Source organism: Amblyraja radiata, chromosome 29, assembly GCF_010909765.2.
Source record: "Amblyraja radiata isolate CabotCenter1 chromosome 29, sAmbRad1.1.pri, whole genome shotgun sequence".
NCBI classification, from domain to species: domain Eukaryota; kingdom Metazoa; phylum Chordata; class Chondrichthyes; order Rajiformes; family Rajidae; genus Amblyraja; species Amblyraja radiata.
This window is the reverse complement of record NC_045984.1, coordinates 31687099-31702535: the sequence shown is the minus strand read 5'-3', so window position 1 is coordinate 31702535 and position 15437 is coordinate 31687099. Positions and strand designations below refer to the sequence as shown.

At 48.5% G+C, this 15437-nt stretch overlaps 1 protein-coding gene across 1 annotated transcript; it reads left to right on the top strand.

The window, feature by feature from the left end:
• Positions 1-219: 219 nt before the first annotated feature.
• znf414 (zinc finger protein 414) lies at positions 220-15361 on the top strand. Its single transcript, XM_033047187.1, has 5 exons — positions 220-353; positions 3579-3733; positions 12144-12249; positions 13216-13715; positions 15081-15361. The coding sequence occupies exons 2-5, from the start codon at positions 3646-3648 to the stop codon at positions 15302-15304; spliced, it is 918 nt and encodes a 305-aa protein (XP_032903078.1). The 5' UTR covers positions 220-353; positions 3579-3645; the 3' UTR covers positions 15305-15361.
• Positions 15362-15437: the final 76 nt, after the last annotated feature.

Below are 15437 nucleotides of genomic sequence, written 5' to 3'. Positions count from 1 at the left end.
GGCAGCAGCAGCTTCTTACTTCATACAGCGACCGCCCCGCCACACAGCATCGCGATACAGGCACTGCTGCTGCTCAGAAACATGGCTACAGTGTAGCCAGGGCCCAGTGTAGCCAGCGACACATTGCTACAGTGTAGCTAGGATCCAGTGTAGCCAGGGCCCAGTGTAGCCAGCGACACATTGCTACAGTGTAGCCAGCGACACATTGCTACAGTGTAGCCAGCGACACATTGCTACAGTGTAGCCAGCGATTCACTGCTACAGTGTAGCCAGGGCCCAGTGGAGCCAGCGACCAGTGAAGCCAGCGACACATTGCTACAGGAAGCAGCAGTGACCGGGGACTTCGTGAGGGCAGGCGGTGAGTGCATTCAGGGGGAGCTCCTAACTGTGTTTCCTCCGTCTCTCTCTCTCCTTCCATCTCCACCACCCCCCTCTCTCCCCCTAACTCTCTCTCCCCCTCTCCTTCCCTCCCCCCACACCCATCCTCTCTCCTCCTCTCTCACCCACCCTCCCTCGCTCTCCCCCACCCACTCTCTCTCCCTCTCCCCCCCCCCCTCCCGCGCGCTTCTGTTTTGTTTACGTTTCTGGTGAAACTGATTCCCGGCCACTTGGGGAATTTCACATTTCCTGAGTGACTTTTCAAATACATTTTAAACATTTAAACTGCACGAAAATTGAGTCTGACGAAGGGTGCGATTGCTGCCTGTCCCGTCCCGTCCTGTCCTGTCCCGCTGAGTTACTCCAGCATTTTTGTGTATTTAATCTTTGGTATAAAACCCAGCGTCTGCAGCTGCTTTTTGTTGTTGGTTTAGAGATACGACGCGGAAACAGGCCTTTGGGCCCAGCAAGTTCATGCCGACCTTTACATTAACTCCACCCTACACACACACAATTTACAACTAAGACGCCGATTAACCTACAAACCCACACGTCTTTGGAGTGTGGGGGGAACCGGAGCACCCGGAGAGAGCCCACACGGTCAAGGGGGGCGGCGAGCGTACAAACTCCGTACAGACAGCACCCGCAGTCAGGATCGAACCTGGGTCTCTGGCGCTGTGAGGCAGCAACTAGGCAGCAACTCTACCGCTGCGCCACCGTGCTGGGTCTGCAGAAGGGTCTCGACCCGTAACGTCACCCATTCCTTCTCTCCAGAGATGCTGCCTGTCCCGCGGAGTTACTCCAGCATTTTGTGTCTTATCTTCTGGGTAAATTCTAACATTAATTTTCAGCCCCTTAACCCGACTTTCGTGTCGCTAATCATGAACATTTCCGCATGGCTGTGGAGGCCAAGTCAGTGGATATTTTTAAGGCAGAGATAGATAGATTCTTGATTAGTACGGGTGTCAGGGGTTATGGGGTGAAGGCAGGAGAATGGGGTTAGGAGGGAGAGATCAAGAGTGTTTTATTGTTATGTCCAGGACAGGACAATGAAATTCTTACTCACTGCAGCACAACACAATATGTGAATGTGTAAATGTTGTACATAAAACAAAATTGTATGGGAAAAAAGAGAAAATGTTCAATAAATAACAAATATAGTACAAATAATAATATAGTCTTTTGCAGTTCAGAGCTCAGAGCTTATTCATTGTGTTTGATGGCTGTGGGGAAGAGGCTGTTCCTGAACCTGTTTCAGGCTCCTGTACCTTCTTCCCGATGCAAGTGGCGTGATGAGTGTGCGGCCACGATGGTGTGGGTCCTTGATGATTTTGGCTGCCTTTTTGAGGCAATAACTGCGATAGATCCCTTCGATGGTGGGGAGGTCAAAGCCGGTGATGAACTGGGCAGTGGTCACTACTTTTTGTAGTCTTTTTCGCTCCTGGACGTTCAAGATCAGCCACGATTGAAAGGCGGAGTAGACTTGATGGGCCGAATGGCCTAATTCTACTCCTATCACATGATCTTATGATCTCAATGTAATTTCTGTGAAATAGGATGCCTTGCTCCCAATTTGCATTGATTTGACCAGAAGTAGTTCTGTGATCTTTTGACCTCGCCTGTAGGTGAGGTTCTGGGGGGGATTTCACATTTCCGGACTGACCTTTCAAATTAAGGGTTTGGACACGCTAGAGGCAGGAAACATGTTCCCGATGTTGGGGGAGTCCAGAACCAGGGGCCACAGTTTAAGAATTCCACAGGCTCACACCTCTGTGTGTGAAAAAGTTGTTCCTCATCTCCATTCTAAATGGCTTACCACTTAAAGCCATTTAGAATGGAGATAACCATATAACCATATAACAATTACAGCACGGAAACAGGCCATCTCGGCACTTCTAGTCCGTGCCGAACACTTATTCTCCCCTAGTCCCATCTACCTGCACTCAGACCATAACCCTCCATTCCTTTCCCGTCCATATACCTATCCAATTTATTTTTAAATGATAAAATCGAACCTGCCTCCACCACTTCCACTGGAAGCTCATTCCACACAGCTACCACTCTCCGAGTAAAGAAGTTCCCCCTCATGTTGCCCCTAAACATCTTTTTCACACAGAGTTGTGAGTCCGTGGAATTCTCTGCCTCAGAGGGTGGTGGAGGATCACACTCACCACAGACACGCATACAAACAAACAAGATGAGAGTTTTAGTAATAAATATACTAGACCAAGTGGTCACACAGGAGGCCTGTTCCCCCAATGCCATTACCTCGCCATCCCTCCTCCTTCCCCTATCCTCCTCCATTCCCCCTCATCGCACAGAACTCCCCCAACACAATGAAAATCACAATGTTTCTTTTTAGAGGGGAGTTTTCTTTCCGTGATTTTTTTTTTTTTACTGTAAAGGTTTTTAAGCAAATGAGATTCGCGATCCAATTGTGAATGAAATCGGAAGAATTTGAATAAAACGGAAATGTTTTGAAAAGAGCAAATTTTTATGTAAATGAGATTTAAAGATTCCATTGTTGCTAACGGGCTGTGCAGATGGAAGTGATTTTTGTCAAAGTGGATTTTGTGAAGTTTAAAATGTGAATAACTTGTAAAATATACCATCAACCTGAATGAAACTTGCCACAGGACAATGGTGAGTAAGGTGGGCCCAAAATTGTAGCACTATCGTGTGCCGTTTTGGCATCGTTTTAGGATCACACATACTTGCACGCATACAAATAAACAAGATGAGTTTTCGTAATGTAATCTGTGGAATTGATTGCCACAAACAGTGGAGGCTGTCATTAAGTATTATTAAAGCAGAGATGGACAGGTCCTTGTGTAGGAAGGAACTAAATGCTAGTTTAAACCAAAGATAGACACAAAATGTTAGAGCAATTCTTCTTCAGAAGGGATCTAGACCCGAAACGTCACCCATTCCTTTTCTCCAGAGATGCTGCCGGTCCAGCTTTTTGTGTCTATCTTCAGTGTAAACCAGCACTCTGCAGTTCCTTCCTACACATGACTCTGTCTCTTGTGCATGAGCTCCTGAAACCCATCGCGCTTGGAGTTTGGAGAGTATCTGTCATGGGGTTAACGCTGCCTGACCCGCTGAGATACTCCAGCACTTTGTGTTTATCTTCATCTTGCAGCCATTTGGGGCATTTCTTTCTTTTTTGGAGAGTAATTTCAACTTTTGTTTGCTCTGCAGACAGAACGAAGCTGCTTTGCTTGGAGCCTGGTGTTGGATCCTTCTCATTGGAGTCTTCACCCTACGATGAGCACAGCCCCAGCCCTGGCCAAAGCCATGTCTTACAAGATGGAGTCAGAAAAGAGGGTGGTGGCCACCACATTGTCGATGGCGGGTATGAGCAAGATTGCAAGCGGTTAACACGCGATTGTTTAAAGTGTAGCCTCGTACAGGTTCACCACCGATTTTCCTGCACCCTCGGTCCCAGAGTGTTGCCAGATTAACCGTCCCTCTGGTTGGACCAACAACAGTCATTGTGGGTGCGGGGGGGGGGGGGGGGGGGGTGGGGGGGGGGGGGGGGGGGGGGAGAGATAGACACAGAGAATGACTGAGATGAGGGAAAACTTTTTCACCCCGAGAGTTGCGAATCTGTCGATTTCTTTGCAACGGAAGGCAGTGGAGGCCAATTCATTGGATGTTTTCAAGAGAGAGTTTGATATAGCTCTTAGGGCTAACGGAATCAATAGACAATAGGTGCAGGAGTAGGCCATTCGTCCCTTTGAGCCAGCACCGCCATTCAATGTGATCATGGCTGATCATCCCCAATCAGTACCCTGTTCCTACCTTCTCCACATATCCCCTGCGCTATCTTTATGAGCCCTTTCTACCTCTCTCTTGAAAGCATCCAGAGAACCTGCATCCACCGCCCTCTGAGGCAGTGAATTCCACAGACTCACTACTCTCTGTGTGAAAAAGTGTTTCCTCATCTCCGTTCTAAATGGCTTACCCCTTATTCTTAAACTGCGGCCCCTGGTTCTGGACTCCCCCAACATCGGGAACATGTTTCTTGCCACACTCCAAAGACTTGCAGGTTTGTAGGTTAATTGGCTTCTGTAAATTGTCCCCAGTGTGCATAGGATAGTGCTGGTGTACGGGGAGATCGATGGCCAGCACGGTATCAGAGGGGCCGAAGGGCAATGTAAGAAAGCAACAGCACCGTGCAGCCCTGGATTATAATGCGTTACGCCTGTCAGAATCATGGACTTTACAGGCAAAGTTTCATAGCAACACAGAAAATAGGTGCAGGAGTAGGCCATTCGGCCCTTCGAGCCTGCACCGCCATTCAATACGATCATGGCTGATCATCCACAATCAGTACCCCGTTCCAGCATTTTCCCCATATCCCTTGATTCCGTTAGCCCTAAGAGCTAAATCTAACTCTCTCTTGAAAACATCCAGTGAATTGGCCTCCACTGCCTTCTGTGGCAGAGAATTCCACAGATTCACAACTCTCTGGGTGAAAAAGTTTTTTCTCATCTCAGTCCTAAATGGCCTACCCCTTATTCTTAAACTGTGTGACCCCTGGTTCTGGACTCCCCCCCCCCCCCAACATCGGGAACATTTTTTTCCTGTGTCTAGCCTGTCCAATCCTTTAAGAATTGTATTTAAGAAGGATCTGCAGATGCTGGAAAATCGAAGGTAGACAAAAGTGCTGGAGAAACTCAGCGGGTGCAGCAGCATCTATGGAGCGAAGGAAATAGGCAACGTTTCGTCCCGAAACGTTGCCTATTTCCTTCGCTCCATAGATGCTGCTGCACCCGCTGAGTTTCTCCAGCACATTTGTCTACCTTTAAGAATTGTATATGTTTCTGTAAGATACCCTCTCATCCTTCTAAATTCAAGTGAATACAAGCCCAGTCGACCCATTCTTTCATCATATGTCAGTCCCGCCATCCCGGGAATTAACCTGGCGAACCTAACTAAACTTATCCAAGACCTGAATATAACTCTCAAACCAGTTTGACACCAGAATGAATTTAAGTTAGTTTCATTAATGAGCCACCTTGTGATCGGCTATTGAACAAGATCGCCCTCTGCTGCTGGGGACTGGTATAAGTTGTAATTGTTGGCTAAGAGTGAAGATAGACACAAAATGCTGGAGTAACTCAGTGGGACAGGCAGCATCTCCGGAGAGAAGGAATGGGTGACGTTTCGGGTCGAGACCCTTCTTCAGACTGAGAGTCGGGGGAGAGGGAGACACACGGATATGGAAGGGCAAGGCGTGAAAACGACAGATCGAAGGGGACGAAGCTCAAGGACAATACTGAGGAAGGGTCTCGACCCGAAACGTCACCCATTCCTTCTCTCCAGAGATGCTGCCTGTCCCGCTGAGTTACCCCAGCATTCTGTGTTCATCTTCGGTGTAAACCAGCATCTGCACTTCCTTCCGAAACCTTAAAAGTGAGGTTTAAACCCTTTTGCCAAGTAGAGTCATAGAGTGATACAGCGTGGAAACAGGCCCTTCGGCCCAACTTGCCCATACCGGCCAACATGTCCCAGCTACACTAGTCCCACCTGCCCGCGTTTGGTCCATATCCCTCCAAACCTGTCCTATCCATGTACCTGTCCAACTGTTTCTTAAGCGTTGTGATTGTCCCAGCCTCAACTACCTCCTCCAGCAGCTTGTTCCATACACCCACTGCCCTCTGTGTGGAAAAATTAACCCTCAGATTCCTATTAAATCCTTTCCCCTTCACCTTAAACCCTACGTCCTCTGGTCCACGATTCCCCTACTCCGGGCAAGAGGCTCTGTGCATCTACAGATGGATGCAAACTAAGTTGAATAATAGTGTTCATTTTCTATTTTGTATTCTATTCTAGTTTGTAGGAGACATGTTTAATGCTTTGCCGTAGTGTATCCATGTTTACAGCAGGGGGCGAACAAGAGCAAGGAGTACTAAGCCAGCCACACTCAGCCCTTGCCTTTATCAGTCGCGTCCAATCTCGACGTGAATTCTCTTTGCTTCTTCCATTACCGACGAATGTTAAATCAGCCCCTCGTGTTGCCGTACTTTAATTTATTCATTTTCAATCCTGTATTATGATCTGTTAAAATCCTGAGAGTCCTAGCGTCACACAGTGTGTAAACAGGCCCTTCGGCCCAACTTGCCCACACTGGCCAACATGCCCCATCGACACTATCTCTACCTGCCTGCGTTTGGCCCATATCCATCCAAACCTGTCCTATCCATGTACCTGCCCAACTGTAGTGATAGTCCCAGCCACAACTGCCTCCTCCGACAGCTCGTTCCGTAAACCCACCGCCATTGGTGTTTAAAAAAAAAAAAGAAGAAAAGTGACACCTCAGATTCATATTAAATCTTTTTCCCCCATTTTAATTTTTTTTAAACAAGAGTTATTTTTGTTTAACTATTCAATACAAACGAGCCCCAATGGCCAAAACATGTACATGGAGAATTTCATTGTCCTATACAGGGACACATGACAATAAACTCACTTGAACTTGAACATGTACAACTTCCCTCGTGGGATATATAAAGTTCTATTGTATCATCTCATATCATACGACAATAGCACGTTCATTTGGATAACTTTAGGCATAATCCAAATCAAAACTGATGCACTCCTCTCCATAGGAGAGAAATATTCACATGTTCACAAACTCACTGGATCCCTGGTGTATTATTGGACGCACGTACAGCTGCCCGACAGTGAAACTCTTTTTGCAGAAATTCCACTTGCGTGACTCCGCCATGTTTTGGCGCCATTTTCCAGTCCGGTCGGCCCGCACGCTCGGTCCACTGGAGCGGCTCCCGAAGACCCAGCTTCATCCCTCGTTATAAAGACGTGCAGCTTTGTAGGTTTCGCTTGGGCAGCTTTCAACCCAGTGGTGTGAGATTGGTTTCTCTAACTTCAAGTAACCCTTACATCCCCTCTCTGTCTCTCTCTCTCTCCGTCCCTCCCCCACCCAAGTCGTACCAGCTTCAAAGTCGTCTTGTTGAGTCTCATTGTCTGCGACTCGTTTTCACCTCGGCCACAACTAACAAGGGTCTAGACCTGAAACGTCACCTATTTCCTTCGCTCCAAAGATACTGCCACACCCGCTGAGTTTCTCCAGCATTTTTATCTACCCACAACTAATAATGGCCAGTTTCTTTTATCATCATTACTTGTTTTGCATATATTTCATTCATTTGTTCTATATATCTCTACTTCACCATCTATATCTCTCGTTTCCCTTTCCCCTGAGTCTCAGTCTGAAGCAGGGTCTTGACCCGAAACATCACCTATTCCTTCTCCCCAGAGATGCTGCCCATCCTGCTGAGTTACTCCAGCTTTATGTGCCTATCTCAGGCTTGTAGGTTAATTGCCTTCTGTAAATCGCCCCTAGTGTGTGTTTGTAGGGTAGGGCTAGATACACCAGGGGTGATCGCTGGTCTGCGTGGGTTCGGTGGGCCAAAGGGCCTGTTTACACACTGTATCTCTAAACTAAACATCGTACCAGGGACATGGGTGAAAGAGGAATCATCGGTAATTTTTAAGCGATCATTAATCTCTTTTAAAATCCTATTAATAAGCTCCAGAGCTCCGTCACTCCGACCCCACGCAGGTAAGTGACCAAACTCCATGTCTGCTGAAGATTAGCTGAGAACCTAATGTTCTGGTCAATCGCTGGTGAACTCTTTATGTAAAGTTTGTCTTTTGCAATCCACTGACAAACTGCAAGTTGACTTTTCTTTGTGTGGCGACAGAAGCTCTCTAGGATCAATAAGGTCGTAAGGTCATGTGATAGGAACAGAATTGGGCCATTCGGCCCATCAAGTCTGCTCCGCCATTCAATCATGACTGATCTATCTCTCCCTCCTAACCACATTCTCCTGCCTTCTCCCCATAACCTCTGACACCCGTACTGATCAAGAATCTGTCTACCTCTGCCTTAAAAATATCCACTGACTTGGCCTCCACAGCCGTCTGCGGCAAAGAATTCCACAGATTCACCACCCTCTGACTAAAGAAATTCCTCCTCATCTCCTTCCTAAAAGAACGTCCTTTAATTCTGAGGCTGTGACATCTAGTCCTAGACTCTCCCACTAGTGGAAACATCCTCTCCACGTCCACTCTATCCAAGCCTTTCACTATTCTGTACGTTTCAGTGAGGTCCCCCCCTCGTGCTTCTAAACTCCAGCGAGTATAGGCCCAGTGCCGTCAAATGCTCATCATAGCCTACTCATTCCTGGGATCATTCCTGTGGACCCTCTCCAGAGCCAGCACATCCTTCCTCAGATATGTTGCCCAAAACTACTCACAATATTCCAAATGCGGCCTGACCAGCGCCTTGTAGAGCCTCAGCATTCCATCCCATAAGGTTGACTATCCACATCTGCTGGGAAGACTCAGCAGGTCGGGCAGCATCTGTGTGGCCGGCTCTCTTCTCGCAGATGCTGCCTGACCCGCTGGGCGGCACGGTGGCACAGCGGGTAGAGCTGCTGCCTCACAGCGCCGGAGACCCGGGTTCGATCCTGACTACGGGTGCTGTCTGTGCAGAGTTTGTACGTTCTCCCCGTGACCTGGGTGGGTTTTCTCCAGGTTTCCTAAACCCGTCTCGTGTGTGTAACTCAGCGGGACCGGCAGCATCTCTGGAGAGAAGGAATGGGTGACGTTTCAGATCGAGACCCTTCTTTAGACTGAGAGTCGGGGGAGAGGGAAACGAGAGATATACTCGGTGATGTAGAGAGATGTAGAACAAATGAATGAAAGATGTGTGAAAACAGTAACAATGATGAATGAAATCGGCCATTGTTAGCAGACAATGAGATTCAACAAGACGACTTTGAAGCTGGTACAACTTGGGTTGGGGAGGGATAGAGAGGGGGGGATGCCGGGGTTACTTGAAGTTAAGGGTTTGGACACACTAGAGGCAGGAAACATGTTCCCGATGTTGGGGGAGTCCAGAACCAGGGGCCACAGTTTAAGAATAAGGGGTAAGCCATTTAGAAAGGAGACGAGGAAACACCTATTCTCACAGGCGTGGTGAGTCTGTGGAATTCTCTGCCTCAGAGGGCGGTGGAGGCCGGTTCTCTGGATGCTTTCAAGAGAGAGCTGGATAGGGCTCTTAAAAATAGCGGAGTCGGGGGATATGGGGAGAAGGCAGGAACGGGGTACTGATTGGGGATGATCAGCCATGATCACATTCAATGGTGGTGCTGGTTCGAAGGGCCGAATGGCCTACTCCTGCACCTATTGTCTATTAGAGAAATCAATGTTCACACTGCTGGGGTGTAAGGTGCCCAAGCGAAATATGAGGAGCTGTCCCTCCAATTTGCATTGTATCTCTCTCTGACAATGGAGGAGGCCCTGGACATCGATTTACCAAAGCTCTGTTAGAGATTAAAGTAGACGGAGACAGATATCCTGTTTCCATGAAAAACAGCAATGAATTAGCGAGGATGTATCGTGAGAAGTGCATTCTCAGCCAAATGTTCAGTGGTTTCACTTGACACTAGCTGCCAGTGTCAAGGAGCAGGAAGGAACATTAATGCGTTCCTATTGTTTATGAAGGAACTGCGGATGCTGGTTCAAAGCGAAGATAGACACAGTGTTTCAGTGCTGGAGTAAGCCTGAAATAGGGGCTCGACCCAAAACGTCACCCATTCCTTCACTCCAGAGATGCTGCCTGTCCCGCTGAGTTACTCCAGCTTTTTGTGTCTGTTAATGTGTTCCTCCTACAGGATGTGACAAGTTGCCAAGGCTGATGTTAGCTCCAATAATTGTGTCTTCAGGAAGTGCTTCCTATTAAGATTATCTTAGCTGTAGTTTACAGAGATGGGGGCGGGGGTAGGAATTGGCCACTTTGAGAAGCAAGGATTTAAAGTTTTGGTTTAGATTTGAGGTGGAGCACTAACTACGGATAGACACAAAATGCTGGAGTAACCCAGCGGGTCAGGCAGCATCTCTGGAGAGGAATAGGCGACGTTTTGGGTCGAGACCCTTCTTCAGACCCGAAACGTCACCTATTCCTTTTTTCCAGAGATGCTGCCTGACCCGCTGAGTTACTCCAGCAGTTTGTGTCTTATCTTCAGTGTAAACCAGCATCTGCAGTTCCTTCCAACGCTAACCATGTTCCGTGTGTAGTGCTAATATATGTTGCGACACTCAAAACTGAAGTGAATTTGGGGCAATGATAGATACAAGGCTATGGGAACCTTGCAGGAAGGTGGTTTCAGATGGGCCCAGTCTTGGTTGGTAGCTGCGTCCGATAGATCGCTACATACCTATCTGAGAAGGACTGCGGTCCTTAAACGGTACCCAACCTCCCCAATAACTGGTAGCCGACGCAGAACATGTTATAGTTGTGGTGAAGCACACAGCTGTGGGCTCTGGCCATCACACCAGTGAGCGGAGTCAAGGGATATGGGGAGAAGGCAGGAACTGGGTACTGATTGGGGATGATCAGCCATGATCACATTGAATGGCGGTGCTGGCTCGAAGGGCCGAATGGCCTACTCCTGCACCTATTTTCTATTGTCAGTGACCAAAAAGGCAGACAAGAGGTCCTGTTTGTAAGGACTGGGCCAGAAGGTCTTAGATTATCAATAAATAGTGTAAAGGCACAAAGCTAGGACTTTATTCCTTGGAGTGCAGGAGGATGAGGGGGTAATCTTATAACGTATAAGATCACCAGGGGAAAAGATAGATGAATGGCATGGAGTCTTTTGCCCAGAGTAGGGGAATCGAGAAGCAGAGGACATAGGTTTATTGTGAGGGGGAGAGGGGGGGGGGGGGGGGGGGGTTTAATAGGAATCTGAGGAGTTACCTTTTTTACACAAAGGGTGGTAGGTGTGTGGAACAAGCTGCCGGAGGAGGGAGTTGAGGCTGAGACTATCGCAAATGTTAAGAAGCATTTAGACGAGTACATGGATAAAACAGGTTTAGAGCGATATATGGGCCAAACGCGAGCAGATGGGACAGGAAATTGGAGAAGTCAATGTTTATGCCGTTAGGGTGCAGACTGCCCAAGCGGAATATGAGGTGCTGCTCCTCACAGCAGCCTGTGTTCATATAGAGATGGTAGTGTCTGATTCATTGTATTCACTGTCCACTATAAACTAAATCCGTTACAAACAGGTCCATAATAACAAGACCAGACTGTATACCAGACTGTGCAGGAAGGAACTGCAGATGCTGGTTTACACCAAAGATAGACACAAAATGCTGGAGTAACTCTGTGGGTCAGGCAGCATCTCTGGAGAAAACAAAGGGTGATGTTTCGGGTCTAGACCCTTCTTTAGACTAGAATAGGTGATGTTTCGGGTCGAGACCCTGTATCAGACTGAAACATCGCATATTCCTTTGTTCTAGAGGTGCTGCCCGACCCCGCTGTGTTTTTTTGTGCCTATCTTAGGTATACCAGACTGGTTTAATCATGTTTAGAGATACAGCGTGGGAACGGGCCCTTCAGCCCACTGAGTCCATGCCGACCATCGATCATACCCGTACACAAGTTCTATCCCACACACTAGGGACAATTTACAGAGGGCCAATTAACCTACAAACCTGCACGCCACTGGAGGGTGGGAGGAAACCCACACGGGTCACGGGGAGAACGTGCAAACTCCGTACAGACAGCACCCGTAGTCAGGATCGAACCCGGGTTGCTGGCGCTGTGAGGCAGCAACTCTACCGCTGCGCCACGTGTGCTGCATTCATTTTCTAGAATGAAATTACTATGTTAAATCGTCAAACAATGACAGCATGTGTTGCTTTCTCTTTGTGTTTTGTTTTAGGGAGAGTGTATAAATGTTGTGCAAATGCCTGCAATGAATCTTTCCCCTCCATGCATCAGCTGATGAATCATATGAAAACTCATTATAAACCAAACCGATACTACAAGTAAGTTGACCATCAGACCCCTTCCAATGGAACCCCGCTACTAATCCACCCAGAGAGATCTCACGGCACAAATCGGTGCTCTGGGAGGAAGCCGGAGCACCCGGACAAAACCCACGCGGGTCCCGGGGAGAACGTACAAACTCCGTACACACAGCACCCGTAGTCAGGATCGAACCCGGGCCTCTGGCGGTGTGGGGCAGCAGCTCTACCCGCTGCACCGCTGTGCCACCCCTCCCCCAAGTCATTTATTGCATTTGAATGCAATAGCTGACTTGGGCCTGAGTTCTAACACATATATCAGAATCGGATTTTATTTGCCAAATATGTTTTGCAACATACAAGGAAGACATATTAGCACTTTTCCACCCATCAAATTGGGAATGTTTGAACCAGTGGACAAACAGGCATAGCCTGGATTTAATCTCTAGTTCAAAGGCAGCACTTTGAGCAGGACAGTGTGGCACTGATGTATTAACCTGGGTCACTTGTCTCCTAGGTAGGTGACGTAACCCTGCAACCTTCTATGCGTAGGAAGGAACTGCAGATGATGGTCTACACTGAAGATAGACGCAAAAAGCTGGAGTAACTCAGCGGGACAAGCAGCATCTCTGGAGAGAAGGAATGGGTGGCGTTTCGTGTCGAGACCCTTCTTCAGACTGAGAGTCAGGGGAGAGGGAGACACAGAGATGGGGATGGGTGACACAGAGAATGTAAGGTGTGTCAGAACTCACGTTGTTCCCCTTCCATAGCTCCGTGTCTCCCTCTCCCCTGACTCCCTGTCTGAGGAAGGGTCTCGAGCCGAAACGTCGCCCATTCCTTCTCTCCAGAGATGCTGCCTGACCTGCAACATTCTAGGTTGGCGACCAGACCTCTCCAATGTAGAACACTATACTTAAAGTGATTCAGTTTTTACATGTTTAAATGTTGTTGATATGAGACGTAACTATGAAATGATTTGCTTTGTAGGTGTCCAAGTTGTAAATCTCGGTTTCAAAAGCACCAGTCCTACTCCAAGCACGTGAGCGTGTGCGGCAGGGATGTGAAGAGACTGCCACCGGAGTTGGACCCGCCGGCCAGGCCACCAGCCGCTGCGGAGCCGGTGAAATTTCAAAGCGTTATCAGGCAGCTGGGAAGGGCCAGCAGTGCAGACGTGGCCGGCACTGTCCCCAGCTCCAAGCCTGTCGCCCTGTTCCACGACACCTTGCCGAGTCTACATTCTTCACTCAGCTCGATGCCGCTGCTCCCCGCAGCTCCGCACCCCTTCCCACTCCTGGAGCCATCGATGTTTCCCGCGCCCAGCCTAAGGTTTCACAGACAGGGGCACTCTTCCATGCCCGGCCCCTTCATCCCATACATGCACCCCGCACCTTACCCCCTCGCTCAAAGTGCCACACTTCCACGACTCACACCATGCTTCCCTTCTGAAAGTCTACCTTTCTCCAATGCAGTCTGGAAGAAAAATCCAGGTGAGGTGTATTTTAATTTTTAAGTTACACTTTTCTTGCCTTTCCTAAGTAAATATTTTTTTTTTCATTTTGTTATCGATTTTTTTTAACCTTGCATGTAGACAAAAATGCTGGAGAAACTCAGCGTGTGAGGCAGCATCTATGGAGCGAAGGAATAGGCGACGTTTTGGGTCGAGACCCGGAAGGGTCTCGACCCGAAACGTCACCTATTCCTTCGCTCCATAGATGCTGCCTCACCCTTAAGGGTCTCGACCCGAAACGTCACCCATTCCTTCGCTCCATAGATGCTGCCTCACCCTTAGGGGACGTTTTGGGTCGAGACCAAGGAAGACTAGTTGTGTAGACTGGGAATAGAGACATAGAAACATAGAAAATAGGTACAGGAGGAGGCCATTCGGCCCTTCAAGCCAGCACCACCATTCATTGTGATCATGGCTGATAGTCTCCAATCAATAACCCGTGCCTGCCTTCTCCCCATATCCCTTGACTCCACTAGCCCCTAGAGCTCTATCTAACTCTCTCTTAAATCCAGGGGTCTGATGGTCAACTTACTTGTAGTATCGGTTTGGTTTATAATGATTTGGCCTCCACTGCCCTCTGTGGCAGGGAATTCCATAAATTCACAACTCTCCGGGTGAAAAAGTTTTTTCTCTCACCTCAGTCTTAAATGACCTCCCCTTTAATTCTAAGGCCCAGTCTTTACAACCTCTCCCTATAGCTCAGACCCTCTAGCCCTGGCAACAACCGCGTAAATCTTCTCTGTAGCCTTTCCAGCTTGACAACATCTTTCCTGGATCACGGCGCCCAGAACTGATCACAATACTCTCTGATCAGTCCGAAGAAGAGTCTTAACCGAAGATGGATACACAATGCTGGAGTAACTGAGTGGGACAGGCAGCATCTCTTAAGAGAAGGAATGGGTGACGTTTCGGGTCGAGACCCTTCCGGGAACTCAGCGGGTGAGGCAGCATCTATGGAGCGAAGGAATAGGTGACGTTTCGGGTCGAGACCCTTAAGGGTGAGGCAGCATCTATGGAGCGAAGGAATAGGTGACGTTTCGGGTCGAGACCCTTAAGGGTGAGGCAGCATCTATGGAGCGAAGGAATAGGTGACGTTTCGGGTCGAGACCCTTAAGGGTGAGGCAGCATCTATGGAGCGAAGGAATAGGTGACGTTTCAGGTCGAGACCCTTCCGGGTCTCGACCCGAAACGTCACCTATTCCTTCGCTCCATAGACGCTGCCTCACCCGCTGAGTTTCTCCAGCATTTTTTGTCCACCTTTGTCTTGCCTTTGCATACTTTAAGCGTAACGTGGATGCCAAGTATTGATCGAGTCCTGCTCTTTCTCTCTCTCTCTCCCCTGCAGCTCAATCTTCCAGCAGCAGGATTGTTTGGGAGCACAGTCGGGGCCAGTACAGCTGTTTGCAGTGTCCCTACACCAGCGGGTCACGAGAAGAAATGACATTGCACACTCAAGGGCACAACAAGACGGTGGTCGCCAGGTTACCCAACGAGGCGGGCATGTTCCTCAGTCCCACCGACAACTACACTGCTCTGTCAATGCAGTTCAGTGAATCTCTGTTAACTTGAGGTTTTTCCATGGGGCAATGCCCTGCAGGTTGGCAGAGGTCGTGGGGGAAAGGCAGGAGAATTGGGGTCAGGATGGAGAGATAGATCAGCCTTCATTAAATGGCGGAGTAGACTTGATGGGCCGAATGGCCTA

Coding starts and splice junctions, on each gene's coding strand:
- znf414 (XM_033047187.1), top strand. CDS start 3,646: ATGAGCACAGCCCCAGCCCTGGCCAAAGCCATGTCTTACAAGATGGAG. Junction 3,734..12,143: donor CACCACATTGTCGATGGCGG/GTATGAGCAAGA, acceptor GTTTTGTTTTAG/GGAGAGTGTATAAATGTTGT. Junction 12,250..13,215: donor AAACCAAACCGATACTACAA/GTAAGTTGACCA, acceptor TTTGCTTTGTAG/GTGTCCAAGTTGTAAATCTC.